This window comes from Sciurus vulgaris, assembly GCF_902686455.1.
Source record: "Sciurus vulgaris genome assembly, chromosome: 3".
Lineage (NCBI taxonomy): Eukaryota > Metazoa > Chordata > Mammalia > Rodentia > Sciuridae > Sciurus > Sciurus vulgaris.
Genome location: NC_136463.1, coordinates 92,530,923 through 92,551,293, shown reverse-complemented (window position 1 = coordinate 92,551,293; position 20,371 = coordinate 92,530,923). Strand labels below are relative to the sequence as shown.

General features: G+C 35.1%; 1 protein-coding gene across 3 annotated transcripts in view; it reads right to left on the bottom strand.

Moving 5' to 3' along the window:
- The window catches only part of THSD7B (thrombospondin type 1 domain containing 7B), an 842,386-nt gene that overhangs the window by 461,179 nt on the left and 360,836 nt on the right, over positions 1 to 20,371 (bottom strand). For all 3 annotated transcript variants that reach the window (XM_079135600.1, XM_079135599.1, XM_079135601.1), the window contains exon 7: positions 16,616 to 16,813. In XM_079135600.1, coding sequence (XP_078991726.1) covers positions 16,616 to 16,813 — 198 coding nt within the window. The remainder of the gene's footprint in view (positions 1 to 16,615; positions 16,814 to 20,371) is intronic.

The following is a 20,371-nucleotide window of genomic DNA, read 5'->3' as shown; positions in this document are numbered from 1 at the left end:
ATCTGATTTCCTTAACAAGACCTAAAGCGCAAGAAGTAAAATCAAGAATCAATCAATAAATGGAGTGAAGTAAAACTAAAAAAGCTTCTTCTCAGTAAAAGAAACAATCAATAATGTGAAGAGAAGGCCTACAGATGGGAAAAAAAAATATTTACCAAATCCACGTCAGATAAAGCACTAATATGAACAACTCAAAAAACTTAACACCAAAAAAACAAATAATTCAATCAATAAATGGGCAACGGAACTAAACAGACACATCACAGAAGCAGAAATACAATCTATCAACAAATATATGAAAAAAATGTTGAACATCTCTAGCAATTAGAGAAATGCAAATCAAAACTACTGTAAGATTTCATCTCACTCTTTTTAGAATGGCAATCATCAAGAATACAGGCAACAATAAATATTGGCTAGGATGTAGGGGAAAAGGTACCCTCATACATTGCTGTTGGGACTGCAAATTGGTGCAACCACTCTGGAAAGCAGTATGGAAATTCCTCAGGAAACTTGGACTGGAACCACATTTGACTCACCTTTCCCACTACTCAGTTGATAAACAAAGAACTTAAAATCAGCATACTACAGTGACACAGCCACATCAATGTTTATAGCAGTTCAATTCACAATAGCTAAAAAACAAAACAAAACAAAACAAAAAATCTCAGTACCCTTCAACAGACGAATGGATAAAGAAACTGTGGTATGTGTTTGTATATATATGTGTATGTATATGTATGTATGTATAATGGAATATTACTGAGTTTTAAAGAAGAATAAAATTATGGCATGCCAGTAAATGGATGGAGTTGGAGAATATCAGGGTAAATGCAATAAGTCAATTCCAAAAAAACAGAAACTGAATACTTTCTCTGATATGCAGATGCTAATTCACAATGGGGACAGAGGTAGGAAAGAACAGAGTTACTTTAGATTAGGTAGAGAGGAATGAAGGGAGGGGAGGGGGTCTGGGGATAGGAAGGACAATGGAATGAAACAGACCTTACTTATTACCTTATATACATATATGACTGAATGACCATGATTCTGCAACATGTACAATCAGAAAATGAGAAATTATACTCCACTTATATATGATATATCAAAGTGCAAAAGGCATTCTACTGTCATGTATAACCAAAGTGAACAAATTTGAAAATTTATGAAAAAAAAATTTTTTAAATGGATGTGACATCATCGGGCGGGGGGTGGTGAGGACTACAATATTTATCTGATTGTCTAGACCAGTGTTAAAGAGTTGGTGTGGGAGTGGGAGTGGAGGGACTGTTTCCTGAAGGACAACCATCAAAATTTTTAAAGGTTGAGTAAGAATTAGCCCAAGGAAGAAGAGGAATATGAATTCTCATGTAAGGGAACAACATCAAGGAGGCAAGTTACCATGAGGTAACAGTGGCAGAGGGAATACTTCTCATGAGAGTCGGATTTCTAAATGTTTGTTAGCTGAAATTTACCTCTATAGTACCAGAAGGATCATAGTCTTATGATAACCCTAAATCTACTTACAACATGTGGCTTTTTCCCTTTAACTCATGTGTTCTTATAATGTACGATCTCTCTCTCCAAGGGGAAAAAAATGACTTCTTACTTCCTAGATATCTTTCCATAGCTAGTGTTTTTCTGTGGGCATGGCAGACACTCAACACAATTAGTACAGAAAGAATAATAGAATACAAATTTTTAATTTTGATTTATTAATCAGTAAAGTATATGGACAGTATTCCTCTCTTGTTTGCAGTTTTTCTGTTCATGTTTCAGTTATGTTAGGTCAACTGTGGTCCAAAACAAACAATACATTTTAATACTGCATGCCATTCTGAGTGGTATAATTAACTCAATCTTTCCCTTTCACCTGGTTCCCTTTGTCCAGAGTATCTACACTATATAGTCTACCTGCCTGTTAGTCATTTTTAAGCCTTCTGGGTTATCAGACCAACTGTCACAGTATTACAGCACTTATGCTCAAAGTAACTCTTATGTAGTAGCCTATCACTATGTCACTATGCCTGTGTCACTCACCTCACTTCATCTCATTACATAGGCATAGTATCATCTCCCAGCATTACCAGAAGAATGGAAAGTATGGTACAATAAGGTACTCTAAAAGACCCAGACTATACTCACTTAACTTTTATTATAGTATTTTGTTAAAATTGTTCTATTTTTATTATTGACTTTGTTGCTGATCTCTTGTTATGCCTAATTTATAAAGTAAACTTTATTCTAGGTATGTATACTTAGGAAAATACATATTACCTGTACATATAGGGCTTACTACCATCTGTAGTTTCAGGCATCCACTGAGACTATTGGAAAATATCCTCTACAGATAAGGGGGAAATAGTGTATACATTATTTTAATTAAGTAATTCAAAAAGTTTTAAATCATAAAATTAAATTATTTTGTAATTAATTTTTCACTGATGGATGGGACTTTATTCCATGGCATTTTCCTGAAGAAACTCAAATGGGTAGGGCATAGGAATCTCTGACTGCATTTCCTTACCTAGTCTTATTGGCAATTCTCTTAAGTGAAAATTATTGTATCATATTAGAAATATGTTTTAACCCATATTCTTCATTTTTCCTATGTCTGCAAGGAGGGAAAACTGTGGATTCAGTGTTAAGAGACACCGGCCTTGGATAAAATGAAACTGCCAAATACCATTCCAAGAATTTCTGAATAATAAAACAAAATTATACCATTGTGACTAATTTAGAACTAATTCCTGCTATTAACACTATCATGGACTATACAATGGAATATGACCTTAGAGCATGTCCTGAGAGAAGCTGTTCAAAAAGGAAAAGGTGAGAATCCCCCACTGATTACTATAGAAAGGTTGGGTTGACCACTTAGTCATATGAACTGCATTTTAAAATATCAGTACAATTGATGATTCATTTTGATTTTAAATGATATGGAATGGGAAAAGAAAGTCAATTGCCACATAAGAATTTCAGAAGTGATGGGAAAAGGAGACAGCCTTTCCATAGGAGACATGGGCACACTTAGGTAGCAGTTTACTCTATATTATTTCTAAATGTTAAATCCTGGGAATAAAAGTCTGGTTGTGAAATACTGATGGAGTAGTGACAGGAACACAATCATTTCTTTAGGCACCGTAGCAAAAGAAAAAAGACAAAAACTATCTTGCAATGTATGTAATAGGGTGGAAAGAAGAAGTAATTCAAAATACAATACCTCTTTATCAACAGACAACATATAGTCAATGTGTTTAAACCTTCATTGTAGTCTTCTCTTTAGCATCTAAATTGATTCACAGTTTATTTCTATTCTCTACCTTCCCATCAAACATGGACAGGGAAACTGTGATTAGAATGAATCTCTATTTTTCTCTTTTGGATCCCTTTAGTGCCAAATATTTTTAGAGCTTCATCTTTAATTTCACTGCGAGTCATCTAAATGAATGGGGAATGAGAAACTTGGCTACAGGAACTCAGATTTAATCTTCTTTACATTCTGATTCCTATAGCATCAAAAGCACCGTCTGATCTTATTGGCATTTTCAACTGCAATGTCAGGTTCATTTCAAAATTTAATACAATGTATTTGTCATCACTGCACTTCCTTCAGGAAGGACACAGATACCAAATGGCTACCAGTTGGTGGTCTGAAAAAGATAGCTTGCTGAAAATGAAAACTCTCTCCTCTAAACCTAAATAACTCATCTCCCATATTGTGTATCTTGTTTCTGCAAGAAAATACTATTCCTTTTCACTATTTGATCTTTTAGTAATCCATCTAGGTAATGATAACAAAATAAAAGAATATTTACTCGCTGCTTGCTTCTGGAAGGACAGTAACACATTTCATAGATTTCAAAATAACTTGTGCAGCAGGAAACAAGAAAGAATAGATTACAATCAATACTATTGTTGACTCTGACTGAGTGTAAGACACACCTTCCATCAATCTAGCCTCAAAAATTATGAGGCTGCCCATCAGCCCCATTTGGCTTACAGCGATGCTTTCCAGACTATGGTCCCTGGATCAGCACCATCAGCATTTCTTGGGAATTTGCTAGAAATAGAAATTCTCACATCCCATTCCAGGTCCACTGATTCAGAAACTGTGATGGCATCACAAATATGTGTTTTTACAATTTCCAACTGGTTCTGGGAAACACTCGTTCCAGAACCAGTGGACAAGAACAAAGATGGAGCCTTGAGCAATAAGTTTTCACAGTTCAGACCCAATTTTTCTGCACAGTTAACCACCTTAACACCCAAAAGAGGTCTGTTTTCATTATTCTCAATCAGAATCACTACACTAACACTTTAGAATACAAATATAAATACAAATATAAATAACCAAGCTCTCGCCCTGCCCAACAGCCATATACTGACTCGTTGGTAGGAAATACGACTCAGAAGGATAGCATAAGCTACACAGATGTCCTAACTCAAAAATAAATGGAATTCAATGATATTTGTATGCTTTCAAAGGGAGAACAGGAGCACTTGAAGCTGTTTATTTTCAAAAATTTGATAAATGTGAGTGTTATTCAAAATATTGAATGGTCTCTCACAAGCACTCTTTTTTTCCTATGGAACATGATTCTTTAAAAATCATCATTAGTATGGTTTGATTAATTTAAATCACATATATTCTACAGAAGTGGATCTGCTAAATACCTTTTTAAGTATACATGCTTCCATTTGAGTTGCACTATCTAAAACTCTGTGGCAAAGACTCTTGGCAACCAGTAAAAGAGGAATAAGTGAAAATGGCTCCGGCAAGACTGCAGCAGTCAGTGAAATTCCTCAGCTAAAGAGGTGCAGGAAGCTTCAGTTGGAATTTCAGGGGGCATGCACAAAAATGTTAAGTGGTTCATAAGATGTGGGCAGGACACTACATTGTGTGCTATAATCCAATAAGTCTGTCTAAACTGAAAGTGCATTTCTCTAAATTTGCATTGTTTACATAAAATTCATGTCCATGTTTATTGAACCCTTCTTTGATCCCTTCAAACAGTTGACAATATAGTTTAAGATTTCCATTCTCATGCAAAGTAGGATTTTTTCCTACTCAAAACAAATTTTTAAAAACTGATAATGTAAGAAAAATAATACTTTTTAAAAATTACGATTATTATACATTCACATCTTAATAAAGTGCAGGTCTATTTCAACCAAGGTGCCACTGCTCAAAACTTCATAATTTAAATATGTTTTGGACCTTCTACATTCTCAGTGGTAGTTCTCAATTGTAGTGTGTCTTTAATAGTTTGATTCACTGCAGGACATCTACTTATGTGACAAAGAAATACCTGATGTATAACTAATTTCTCTTTCTTCCTAAAATACAAGAAAATAAATATTGTGGTGAAATAGAATTTAGAAATTTTAAGAGAAATAAAAAATATAGCGAGGAGGAGGAAAACAGCACTTGACAAAAACGAGATATAGCATAATCAAAGGGTTTACAAAATAAAGACTTGTAAACACAAAAGGGATTTTATTTAGAATTCTGTTGAGTCACAAAATAATCTTTTATCTGAATGGAGTTTGACATTACCCACAAAGGTAAGCCAAAGAACATTTCTCGAGATCTAAAAAATACAAACAAAACAAAACTTCCTTTCTGTCAGATTTAAAAACAGTTACTCCAACTCAGGTAAGTGATCATTCTAATGTTTTCCACCAATCAAAGTCATCCCTTAAAAAGTATTTATGGCATTCAAACTTATAAGGACATGCCACTTTAGACAAGATTAAAGATCACCTTCTTGGATTGTTCAAGGTTAATAGTAAAAAGCAAAAGCTCAAAGAAAAATGACCTTGGAATGAAAAACAGAGTTCCTTGATAATGGGAAGCTGTTCCTTATGCTTTCTGTGCAAATACAGACAAACCTTAAGGAAAATATTTGCTCTTAAAATGTTTAGTACAAAGGTGAAAATAAAAACCTGAATATCTAGGGGAGAATAGAGCAACACTGAAGAACTTTAACTCCATGTACCTACCAGCATAGAAACTTTGAACTTTTGGCTCTTTACATTTTCCAGTGTAGGTGTTTGCCTTCTACAAAGGCAGAATATATCCTGCATTATATTTGATTAAATATGTTTGCTGAAATACAGATAAACTTTTTCAAGAACACCTATTTGGCAAATTATGACACAAAGTTGGAGGTGAGTGCTCGGGATCTGATGAGCCCATCAGACAGATTCATGTTTATCCAATAACCCTGCCCACCATTCATAGTAGATACATGAAGAATGACAGATAGGGAACCCTTGCAAGTGACTGGGTACACCGACTACTTCTCTCACATTATAGAGTTTTTCTCAACCTGTTCTAAAAAGATGTCACATAGAGGGAAAATTTTCTCAATTTCCAGTGAAACCTGGCAATGCTGTGCCAGTTATGTTTGAGAATCACAGTTTAAAATAAAGAGAATAATGTTATATGTGTATATAAATAGGCCACAAATGAAATCCATAATTCATATAATTAACATGCAGCAATAAAAACTTTTTAAAAATAAAACAAACTCATGTCAAAAAAACCCATAGTAAATAAACTTAATAATCTAGGGGAGAAATATGCTGGGTTCACATTTTTTGTATCACATTTCATTTACATTTAAAATGTCTCCTTTGAAATGAGGAAATGTACACATAAATGAATTAAGAATAACCTATGTACACTGGATAAAATTTCTGCAGACCCATAGTTGATGTTGAGACATTGTTGTACAGAGGAGAGAAATCAAAGTTGTCCAACCAATCAAAGACATAGATATCATATTCCATAGCTGTAGAAATTCATAGATGACTACTTGGATCTTAGATGATTCAAGGTAGATCACATACTTAAATAAATTCACAGATTTAGGCATATCAACAATTGCTGGAGGTTTTCAAGGTGGCAGAATAGAGGAGGTCACTTTCCTGGCTGCTCTGTGGCATGAAACCAAGAAAGCACACAGGCAGCTTTTCAGCAAGTGAAATACTAGAAACCTTTAGGGACACTATAAGTCCATAGGGCAGAAACTCTATTGCCTCAGATCCATTCAGTTACATGAGTAGACACACAAATGACATGAAAAAGCAAGGGAACAAAGCACCCCAAACAAACCAAGATACTCCAATAACAGAATCCATTATACCACTGTGGAAGAACTGTCAGATGAGTTGTTTAGAATGCACATAGTTATACTGATCAGTGAAGTAAAGGATGGTATAAGGAGTGAAATCAAAGGGAAAATACAGGAAATGGAAGATCACTTCAGTTAAAGAGATAGAGATTCTGAAAAAAACAAAACAAAACAAAACAAAACAAAAAAAACAAAAAACAAAAACAAAGCAGAAGTCCTTGAAATGAAGGAATCAAAAAACCAAATTAAAAATTCAATTGAAATCACCACCAACACACTAGATCAATTGGAAGACAGAGTTTCAGGTAGGTAATGAAGACAAAATATATAATCTTGAAAACAAAGTTGAACATGAAGAACAGATGTGAAAAGACCATGAATAGAACTTCCAAGAAATATAGGATAACCTGAAAATATCAAACTTAAAAATTTATTGGGATAGACTAAGGGTCAGAGATACAAACCAAAGGAATGCACAATCTTTTTGATGAAATGATACCAGAAAATTTCCCAATCCTAAATAATGAGACTTACGGGACTCCAAATACACGAAATTATAACAGACCTACACCAAGGCACATTATTATGAAAATGCCTATCATACAGAATAAGGATAGAACTTTAAACATTGCCAGAGAAAAAATGACAGGTAACATTTAGAGGGAAATCAATATGGATCTCAGCTAATTCTTTCAACTCAGACTCTCAAGTTAGGGTGTCTTGGAATAATATATACATAGACCAAACACTGAAAGAAAATGAATGCCAGCTAAGAATACTATGCCCAGAAAAATTAAACTTCAGAATTAATATGAAATAAAAACCTTCCATGATAAACAAGAGTTAAAACAATTCACAACTAGAAAGTCTGCACTACAAAACAGTAAGATATTTAATGAAGAAGAAATGAAAAATAAAATGAAAATTAGCAGAGGGAGTAACTACACTAAAAGAATAGTGGATTAATGGACAAACTAATTCAAAATAAAAACCCAAAATAAATCAAAATGACATGGTATAAAAATCACATCTCAATAATAACATTGAATGTAAACGGCCTACATTCATCAATCAAAAGACATAGAATCAGCGAACAGGGATAGTTTGAGTTCTTCTTTTCCAATTCGTATCCCTTTAAATTCTTTGGTTTGTCTAATTGCTCTGGCCAGAGTCTCAAGAACGATGTTGAATAGAAGTGGTGAAAGAGGGCATCCCTGCCTTGTTCCAGTTTTTAGGGGGAATGCTTTCAGTTTTTCACCATTTAGAATGATATTAGCCATGGGCTTAGCATAAATGGCCTTTACAATGTTAAGGAATGTTCCCACTATCCCTATTTTTTCTAGTATTTTGAGCATGAAGGGGTGCTGTATTTTATCAAATGCTTTTTCTGCATCTATTGAAATAATCATGTGATTCTTGACTTTAAGTCTATTAATATGGTGAATTACGTTTATTGAGCTCTTCTTTAAAGGTTTTGTAGAACTTGGCTGAGAACCCATCTGGTCCCGGACTTTTCTTTGTTGGAAGGCTTTTGATGACCTCTTCTATTTCAGTACTTGAAATTGGTCTATTTAAATTGTGTATGTCCTCCTCGTTCAGTTTAGGCAATTCATATGTCTCTAGAAACCTGTTGATGCCTTCGAAATTTTCTATTTTGTTGGAGTACAGATTATATATTTAGAGGAACCTGGAAATTCCACCAGAAAACTCTTAGAACTCATAAGTGAATTCAGTAAAGTAGCAGGTTACAAGATCAATGCCCATAAATCCAACACATTTTTATACATAAGTGATGAATCTTCGGAAAGAGAAATTAGGAAAACTACCCCATTCACTATAGCCTCAAAAAAAATAAAATACTTGGGAATCAATCTCACAAAAGAGGTGAAAGACCTCTACAATGAGAACTATACAACACTAAAGAAAGAAATGAAGATCTTCCATGTTCTTGGATAGGAAGAATTAATATTGTCAAAATGGCCATACTACCTAAAGTGCTATACAAATTCAATGCAATTCCAATTAAAATTCCAATGACGTACCTTACAGAAATAGAGCAAGCAATTATGAAATTCATCTGGAAGAATAAGAAACCCAGAATAACTAAAGCAATCCTTAGCAGGAAGAGTGAAACAGGGGGTATTGCAATACCAGATCTTCAACTCTACTACAAAACAATAGTAACAAAAACGGCATGGTATTGGTACCAAAATAGAAAGGTAGATCAATGGTACAGAATAGAGGACACGGACACAAACCCAAATAAATACAATTTTCTCATACTAGACAAAGGGGCCAAAAATATGCAATGGAGAAAAGATAGCCTCTTCAACAAATGGTGCTGGGAGAATTGGAAATCCATATGCAACAGAATGAAACTAAACCCATATCTCTCACCATGCACAAAACTAAACTCAAAATGGATTAAGGACCTCGGAATCAGACCAGAGACCCTGCAGATTATAGAAGAAAAAGTAGGTCCAAATCTTCACCTTGTTGGTCTAGGATCAGACTTCCTTAACAGGACTCCCATAGCACAAGAAGTAAAAGCTAGAATCAACCACTGGGATAGATTCAAACTAAAAAGCTTTCTCTCAGCAAAGGAAACTATCAGCAATGAGAAGAAAGAGCCTACAGAGTGGGAGAATATCTTTGCCAATCATACTTCAGATAGAGCACTAATCTCCAGAATCTATAAAGAACTCAAAAAACTCTACACCAAGAATACAAATAACCCAATCAACAAATGGGCTAAGGAAATGAATAGACACTTCACAGAAGAAGATCTACAGGCAATCAACAAACATATGGAAAAATGTTCAACATCTCTAGTAATAAGAGAAATGCAAATCAAAACTACCCTAAGATTCCATCTCACCCCAATTAGAATGGCGATTATCAAGAATACGAGCAACAACAGGTGTTGGCAAGGATGCGGGGAGAAAGGTACACTCATACACTGCTGGTGGGGCTGCAAATTAGTGCAGCCACTCTGGAAAGCAGTGTGGAGATTCCTTAGAAAACTTGGAATGGACCCTCCATTTGACCCACCTATCCCACTCCTTGGCCTATACCCCAAGGACTTAAAATCTGCATACTACAGAGACACAGCCACATCAATGTTCATAGCTGCTCAATTCACAATAGCCAGACTGTGGAACCAACCTAGATGCCCTTCAATTGATGAGTGGATAAAGAAACTATGGTATATATATACAATGGAATATTACTCAGCCATAAAGAATGATAAAATTATGGTATTTGCAGGCAAATGGATGAAATTGGAGAATATCATGCTAAGTGAGATAAGCCAATCTCAAAAAGCCAAAGGACGAATGATATCACTAATAAGTGGAGGATGACACATAATGGGGGGGAGGGAAGGGTTAGTGTTAGGGTTAGAGTTAGGGTTAGGGAGGGGGGCAAGTATGGAGGAAGGAACTACTGTATAGAGGGTAAAGAGGGGTGGGAGGGGTGGGGGGAAGGGAAAAAATAACAGAATGAATCAAACAACATTACTCTATGTAAATTTATGATTGCACAAATGGTATGCCTTTGTGCCATGTACAAACAGAGAAACAACATGTATCCCATTTGTTTACAATAAAAAAAAAATCTGTAGTAAAAAAAAAAAAAAGACATAGAATCTAATAGATTAGATTAGAAAACAAGACCCAACAGTAAGTTGTCTCCAAGAGTATCACCTCATAAGCAAAGACATCCAGAGACTGAAGGTGAAAGGATAGGAAAAAACATACCATTCACATGAATCTCTAAAAAAGTTGGGGTTTCTATTCCTGTACCAGATAAAGTATACTTTAAGCCAAAGTTAGTCAGAAGGGACAAAGAAGGACATTTCATATTGTTTAAGGGAATTATACATCAAGAAGACATAACAGTCATAAATATTTATGCCCCAAACAATGGAGCATCTATGTGCATCAAACAAGCCCTTCTTAATATCAAGAATCAGACAGATCACAATATAATAATACTGGATGACTTTAACTCACTTCTCTCACCACTGGATAGCTCCTCAAAACAAAAACTAAATAAAGAAACTAAAGAAGTAAAAAATTCAATTAATAATTTAGATGTAGTGGACATATATAGACTATTTCATGTATCAATGTCTGAATACACTTTCTTCTCAGCAACACATAATCCTTCTCTAAAATAGACCTTATCTTATGCCGCTAAGCAACTCTTAGAAGATACAAATAGAGCTAATACCTTGCATTCTATCGAATCTTAATGGAATGAAATTAGAAATAAATGATAAAACAAAAAATAGAAGCTATTCTAACACATGGATACTAAATAATATTCTATTGAATGATGAGTGGATACCAGCAGAAATCAGGGAGGAAATAAAAAATATTTAGAAGCAAATAGGAGTAGCAATACAACATATCAAAATCTCTGGGACACTATGAAGGCAGTGCTAAGAGGAAAGTTCATTGCATTGAGCTCATTCATCAAAAGAATAGAAAATCAACACATAAATAACCTAACATTATATCTCAAAACCCTAGAAAAAGAAGAACAAATCAACACCAAAAGCAGAACAGAGGAAATCATTAAAATTTGGGCCAAAAATCAATGAAATTGAAACAAGATTTTTAAAATCAATGAAACAAAAAGTTGGTTCTTCAAAAAAATCAATAAAATTGATAAACCCTTAGTCAAGGTAATGAAGAGAGAAAAAACTCTAATTACTAAAATTAGTGATGAAAAAGGAAATATCTCAATGAACACTACTGAAACACAGATGATAATCAAAATATTTTGGAAATTTATACTGCAAATAAAATAGAAAATGTTGAAAACATTAACAAATTTCTAAAAATATTCAATTGATTCCAAATTGAATTGAAGGACATAGAAAATTCAAACAGATCAATCTCAAGCAATGAAATTGACGATGTTATCAAAAGCCTACCAACAAAGAAAAGGCCAGGACCATATTGATTCTCAGCCAAGTTCTATCAGACCTTCAAAGAAGAACTACAACAATCCTCACCATGCATAAAACTCAACTCAAAGTAGATCAAGGACCTAGGCATTAAATTAGAGACCCGGTATCTACTAGAAGAAAAAGTAGGCCCAACTTTCCAACATGTTGGCTTAGAAACTGAATTCCTCAACCAGACTCCTAACGTACAAGGAGCAAACTCAAGAATAAATAAACGGTATGGTATCAAATTAAAAAACTTCTCACAACAAAGGAAACTATCAAGAATATGAAGAAAGGGCCAACAGAATGGGAGAAAATCTCTGCCACCTCTGCCTCAGAGCATTAATCTCAAGGATATATAAAGAACTTTAAAAAGTTAACACCTAAAAACCAAATAACCCAATCACTAAATGGGCAAAGGAACAGAACAGAAACTTCACAGAAGAAATATAGATGCTTAAAAAATATATAAAAAATGTTCAGTATCTCTAGCAATGAGAGAAATGCAAATTAAAACTGCACTGAGATTCCATCTCACTCAAGTCAGAGTGGCAATTATCAAGAAGTAACAATAAATGATGGTAAGGATGTGGGAGAAAAAAGTACACTCATAGATTGCTGGTGGGACTGCAAATTGGTGCAACCACTCTGGAAAGCAGTGTGGAGATTCCTCAAGAAACTTGAAATGGAACCACCATTTGACCCAGTTATCTCACTCCTTGTTATATACCCAAAGGACTTAAAAGCAGCATATTAGAGTGATGCAGTCACATCAATGTTTATAGCAGTTCAATTAGCTAGGCTATGAAACCAACATAGATGGTGATAGTTTTATTTTCATCTTTCTGAGTTTACCAATCATTTCATAGACCATTTACTTCAGCATTTATTCAGTACTAAATGGTTTAGACCAAAATAAATCATCTTATATTTGATTAAAAGTAATTCCAAAATTTATATTACATTTAATCAGACTTGAGGTCTATTAGAATTTGCAAGAATGACTTGCTTTCTCTTCCTCTTTTATAGTTGTCCATATGAACTCACTTCAGGTATCTTGGATAGAGGTATACAGAAAGAAACCTTCAGCATCCCAACAAAATATCAATGTCCCATTCAGACTGTGGAACCAAGAGTTTTCTACACAACTATGACCACTCTTCTGTAGAACTCTTGTCAGTGTCTTCCTGAATGCTACTCTTGCCTCTAGGAAAATGTATTCTCTTTCCCAGAAGTCTGTTCAGACCACTAGCTTGGAAACTTAAAAAATATACAATCTATGTCACCTTGAAGTCACTGACAAACCAGCAATAGCATTTTTTTTTGTGCATCTTCTAATTCTTTTTTGTTGTTGTTGTTCTCTTTAGTTATATATGACAGTCAAATGTATTTTGACATATCATACATATACATGGAGTATAACTTCCAATTCTCGTGGTTGTACATGATATGGAGTAATGCTGGTCATGTATATGAACATAGGAAAGTTATGTCTAATTCATTCTACTGTCTTTTCCATTCCCTCTCCCTTTCCCCAATTCCTCCCTGTCCAATTTGGTGAATATTATCAAATGTTCCTAAAAAACAAGAAATCACAGGAGACTATTTTTCTCCAGACATTTAAATGAGCATTAAAAGTTCTGTTAATTCTTGTAACTATGCAAAGACCCTGAAGACATGTGGAGTCAAGTGAGAACCTCTCTGACAAATTTCCATCATCAATCATTCGGAATCACACAGAAGTTGAATCACAAAAAGTACAAAGAGCTCATTTTCAATTTCTCCCTAGATGCAAGTCTGCTTCAGCTATCAGGTGTCTAGTATTCCAGACAATGAAGGAGTCATCAGATATTTAAAACAACAAAAATGTCATAGAGCTGATATGAACCAGCATTAATTCCCACTTCTCGCAGAAATGAAGAATATATGTAAACATCAAAAATTAATCATTTCACATAATAAGAAAAAAAGTTCTAAAACTGATATGATATGGTAAAGCTGATACCTATACAACTATTGAAGAGGTTGCAGCATATACTGCAAATGAAAGTCCTACCCTATGTACATAAGATACTTGACCATTCCCCAACACCTACTATTACACAACACAGCATCGTTGCTGGCACTGCATCCCAACCAAACTCAGGATCTTTCTGTTTTCTCTGCTGGAGGCTGGGAGGAGAAGTAGTTATTCAAATCTTCAGTATCATTTTCATTTTAGTAAAGAATGTTCTTTGAACAATTTCCATAGGACAAAATGTAATAATAAATGTGCATTATAAGCTGATTTTGAATGCTTATGTATCAGGCACTTTACTAATCATTTTAATTTAATGAATTTAACTCTCACAGTCTTGACAATAAGTGGTAGCTTTTATTATCCCCTCGTGAAAACTGAAGGGAAATATGCTGCCACAAATTAAATAATTTTCCTGAGACCATTTAGCAGATGAGTACCAGAGTAAAAATTCCAACCTGTGTGACTCCAGAGCCATGTTTGAAACCTCTTAACACTTCACTTTGAAACCACACTCAACACAGAGCAAGTCAGTGTTCAGATGTGTGAGGTTTTCCCTACTCCAAGAAACTCTGCTTTAGCAGGTTTGTCTGACAATTCACCTGAATTTCAACACTATCTACTTGGAAACAGCATCAAATCCAACAAGTAATGAGCTCCATCCCCCAAAACTACCCCAGATTCAGATGCCAATCAAAAGCCCTAGACAGTCTCCTATGTTTTTGACAGATAGGTTATAAATCAGGATTCCTACAACCCTCTCTGTGGATCCTATAATCTGTCCAGATGGGTCACAGAACTCACAGAAATACCTTACTTATGTTACAGGTTTACTATAGAGAACATTACAAAGGATATAGTTGAACAGCCAGAAGAAAGAGATATACAGGGCAAGGTTCTGGGTAAGGAATATGGAGCTTCCAAGACTGGTCTGGGTACACCACCTTTCCTGTACCATATGTTTGAAATTTTGGAAAATATCTGGGCCCCATAGTTCAGAAATTTTTATGGAGACTTCATTACCTAGGATGATCAAATTCTAGCCCCTTTCCTCTTCCTAGAGGACACAGGGTAGAGCTGAAAGTTCCAAGTCATGGCTTGATCTTTCAGATGACCAGGACCAACCATTCCTCCAGAAGTCAACCAAGAGCCATCTCATGAGGATAAAAGATACTCTCATCACCGAGGGAAATTCAAGGAAACCAGAATCAAAGACCATATTTTAAAACAAGCACCCTATTGCTCCGGAAATAGCAAGGATTTAGAATCATTGTGCCAGGAACCAGGAATAAAGACCAAAATATGTATTTCTTATTATAAATCACAGTATAATACAAAGAAAAACAACACAAAGGTGATCTTATTTGCTTAGGTTATTAAGTTGTACATATGCTACCACAAAAAAAATTATTTGGTAATGTTAGAACCAGTCACTATTAGTTTTTACTATTTACTGTAGCTATTACAATCTGTTGTCACCTTCTATTTAATTAAAACACCATCTGGATTCTGGAGGTAACCAATTAAATCATCTGATAAAAATGTATATTTGCTTAATTATTTTAGTTATTTAAAAGAAGAAAAAAAGGAAGGAAAGATAGACAAAAGAAAGGAGAAAGAGGAAGAGAGAGAAAAACGAAAGGAAATAGTGCACCATAAGTCAACCCCGTGTAGATGCTAATACCCATTCTGAATCCACTATGCAATTTCTTTCTCTTCTATGGATTATTTCACTCTATAAGTCAAAACACTTCATCCTGCACACCAAGAGCAAAGGGGGTTTCTTGTGGCAGAGCTGACATACTCAATATTCTTCCAAGAAACTGAATATTTTTTAATTTCTAGGATAAAGATTTTAAATGTCACTTTTCTCATTGCCATGTGACTTACATATTTTAAAATCATCCTTCATTCCCAACAAGGATTGTACCAGAAGCTTGCTGATCACAGAAAGACATCATTATTAATAGTTTTCTAAGTCTTGACAACTTGAATTTAAAAATGGTTCTTTGGAAATGTTAGTATTATGTCTAGAACTGATTCTGCTCCGATGCTATAAAAATGGAAAGATTTCACTTACTATTTTTTTTTTCTTTTTAACATGGAATCTTTATAAGGAAGCACTTGTTAATAATATATAAGGACATGTTATATATGGAACTTAAAATAAGCAAATAAAACTTGTATTGCTAAATTGAAGGCTACCCAATAAATTTCTATTTTCCATCTGTTTTGGAAAATTAAAAACTCCAGACAACTCTCCAGAACCACTGCATTGCATTCAGGCATAATCAAATAGTACTCGTGTTTTGGAGCATGTGGTCACATAGGAAGTGATTGCCATCTCCTTTGCCAGCAATGTGTCCCTTGACTGAACCATGAATATTCAAGCATAGAAAAGGCCATGCCTCTCTCCTTCAAGAAAATGACTTTTGGAGAGTGGTAATGAGTCCTCTACTGATATCACAACACCTGTAGTACATCTTTGGATCATACCTCGGTCATCCTGACAGATGGCCTTTAGGATGCGATGTCCCAGGCCACATTTTCCATGATCAGGGATACAGATCCCTTCTAATGCCAGCCATCGATAACACATTGGATCTTCACAAGGAACAGATTCCACCAAATGAGGGCAATGTCCCGCAGGCCCTGTGGATTCCATGAGGACATGGCGCTGCCTCATTCTAAATCCTGAAAGGAAAAAGGACACAAATTTCACAGGATTCCACACTTAGCCCACAATGGAAAGAAGCAGCTGCTATTTGAGAGATGAGACTTATATATAAATACTTAGAGCTCTAAAGCATATGTTATCTTGATGTGTTTTAATTTTATGGGATGTGGAGGAATAAGAAGTTGAAAGGAAAAAAGAAAATGCAAAATAATTAGAGCAGAATATCTGTCTTCTATGCATTTGCAACCTAAAAATTGGAAAGGCCACATATAATCAAATGAAATAATAAATAGGGTATATCCACAGGTTTTAACAAACCAGTAAAAAAAAGGAGACTCCTAAAAATGACCTTATCACAGATAAATCCACATTTTCTTCTTGCTGTTGTTTTTGACACTCTTGCTACTCTGCATTAAGCTGAAACACATCTACACTTTGGCATGTCCCTGGTGCTTACCACTCACAGCTTCTTACTTTGAGATTTCCATATATTGCTTCACTGAGATTTCCCACATCAGCCTGGGCCTGTAAAGACAGCATCTCTTTGGGCCTTCTTCTCTATCCTGACTAAACATGGGTCCCTGGATTATTATTCAGTTTAAAAATATATATACTGTAAGTCTAAGGCCCCAAAATTCCCACCAGTCATAGACCATAATAAGGACATAAATGGATCTTTCATTTATATCCATAAGGACCTTCAGTCGCAAACTCAACATTCACAGCAGTCAAGCAGAAACACACTGAGGAAAATGGATCAGTCTAAAAACTGAAGACAGTGACAAGGTCTACGGTTTACAATAAAATGTTGTTATCCAGCTTCCATTGACTGTACTACAAGAAAATGTGGACCTGTTGTTCATAGACCTTTCAATTTTGTATAGGAAACCAGAACTATCAGTTATGCTGTTTTTATATAAAATATTTGTTTTTGAATAACAAATTCACATTAAAAAAATATAAAAAACAAAAACAAACTCACCTAAAAAAGATTAACTGAGAACCAAATAAAATCCTTAGTCTAGACTTTCAGTCTCTGGTCCTCATAATTTTGTCTTATTTATTTATTTGTATATCTTATTTATTTATTTATTTATTTATTTATTTATTTATTTATTTATTTATTTATTTATTTATTTATTTATTTATTTATTATCAGGGATTGAACCCAGGGGTGCTTAACCACTGTGCCACATCCCCAGCCTATTTTTGTTTTATTTTGAGACAGGGTCTCATAAAGTGGCTTAGGGCCTCGCTAAGTTGCTGAAATTGGCTTTGAACTTGTGAATCTCCTGCCTCTGCCTTTCTAGCCACTGAGATTACAGGCACGCACCACTGCACCAGGTCATGATATGTTACTTTTAAAACCTATGACTACTTCCTGCAGATATATATATCATCTTCCATTATTTGTACTCCATATTCAAGCAACCAATTTAATTCCTTTAATTTCCTTTGTTTTTGTTTCACAAATCCAATCTGGTACATAAATAATATTTTAAGGAATTATCATTCATTTATTCCCTGGAATAAGTAAAGAAAGTAAGAGAGTGTTGATAAGAAGACATTTAATTCCCAAATTGAAAAGTGCCCACTGTCTACAAGGAAATGGAAAAGGACAACTTAAGGGTCATGAGAGGTAACAAAACCAGGTATAATGCCTCACGGTTTTGCCACCATGAGTAATGAGATCCAAAGGTTACAAAACTGAAGGTCTAGTCAGAGAAAGACCTGCTCCTTCTACAAAGCACAGGCAAGAAGGCTATTATAGAAGAGTGGTATCAGGACACAAGAGGAATCTGAGCTTGCGTAGCATAGTACAGGGCTGGGAGATAAACAGTTGTGTTTTATTTGAGTTCTCCTGCCCTAAGCTAACCCAAGGCCTCCCTTTGGAGGAGACCCTCAGACTCTCACTGTATAGACCATCTAGGAATATGAAGGCATCACTGAGCCAATCAATGACCCTATTCTGATGACATTGAGAATGTTATGGTCAGGGCAATTAAAAAAACGGCAACTTCCCTCCTTCATATCTCCAAGTCTACATCATTAACTAGACCAAATGAATCAAAAGGAAGGGCTCAGCTCCCTTACTAGGCCATATCAAGAAGAGAGGTAAAGGACATACAGAGATGTAAACTAAATTTGGTGATAATGAAACTACAATGACTTCCACACTCCTGTTGTCATACAACCTGAGTGGCCTCTGTTATCACAGGTAAAACCTACCTGATGCTTATTTATTGTCATATGCTTGTGCTTGTTTAGTTTTTATCTTTGAGCAAGTCATGGCATGGTCCTCATGATTTTATACTGTTTGACAACCAGTTCAGAGTTGAGCACAGAAACTTAGCTGTTACTACTGAGGGATTCTGGGTGTCCTACTCCTGGAACTTAATGCCATTGAGGGCCATGTGCAGCTTTCCTCTATAAATCACTATGCATCCATCTTGCCATAAATCTATAGATTACATCTTCTCAGTCAATAAATTTTTTTAGTCTTTCATTTGTGTTGCCCTTGTCCTGACTCTAACTAGGATCAAATCACAGCACAAGCTCAGCATAAAACAAAAACCTTGGAATCTCTTTTTAGTACTTAACTTTAATCGTGTATTGGCATTCATGCCTGCAATAGACATCAGGTTTCCCCAGGTGTTTTGTTCTAAAAGATATACATCAACCAAGTCCACAGTGGCTGGTCCAGCCAAGCACTCACTTCATTTACTGAATTCCATTTTAATCAGGTAGTATCATTCAATAAATATTAACTATCATATGTGATTCAGGAAGAATAGAAAATACATCTAGTCTTCACAGAGTATATACTCAAAGGAAAAGGGGACACACATTTATTATCTACCCTCTACCAAAACTGAGATAGCCACATTTTTAATATTACCCTACCTTAATAAATTCTCAAAACTATTTTTAAATTACTATTCCCATTTTAAATACGGGAAAACTAAGGCTTAGACTGCATTATTTCCCCAATGGTACTTTACTGATTACATGGATGGGTGTGAAACACAGCAGAGGTCTTTCCTGTCATAAAAAAGGATCAAACTCAGCTCCTGTATATGTTGTGCTTTATTTAGCTCCACTCCACAGAGTGAACCCAAATGGGACCATGGATTCTTCTGTTAACCTAAAGCTTAGCAGAATGAATAGTGGAGTTGAGGCACTGGGTAAGAAAGAGTTAAAATAATTACTCCCTAACCAGAAATTCAGCTTACTTCTGGTAAAACTAATGTTTATAGGATTTTATATTTTTATATGGCCCAAAGACTTGTGGTTTAGTGTATCACTCTACACAGATAATTTGGAGAGTGAATAATGGGTAGGGAAGAAGAACAAATGGCAGAAGAGGGGTCAATGTTTTTTAATTGGAGCCTTGGAACAATGAAAGAAAGCTCAAGAGGGTGCATCTAGGTCTGAGGACTATACTTCTGCTTTGTTTTTAGACCAGAAGTGTCCTGGTAAGCTTCCACAGACCTATATGTGGGTAACACTGTGTCTCTACACTGACTCCAGTGGGACAGGCTTGAAGAAATATCCAGCAGATGAAACAGATGACA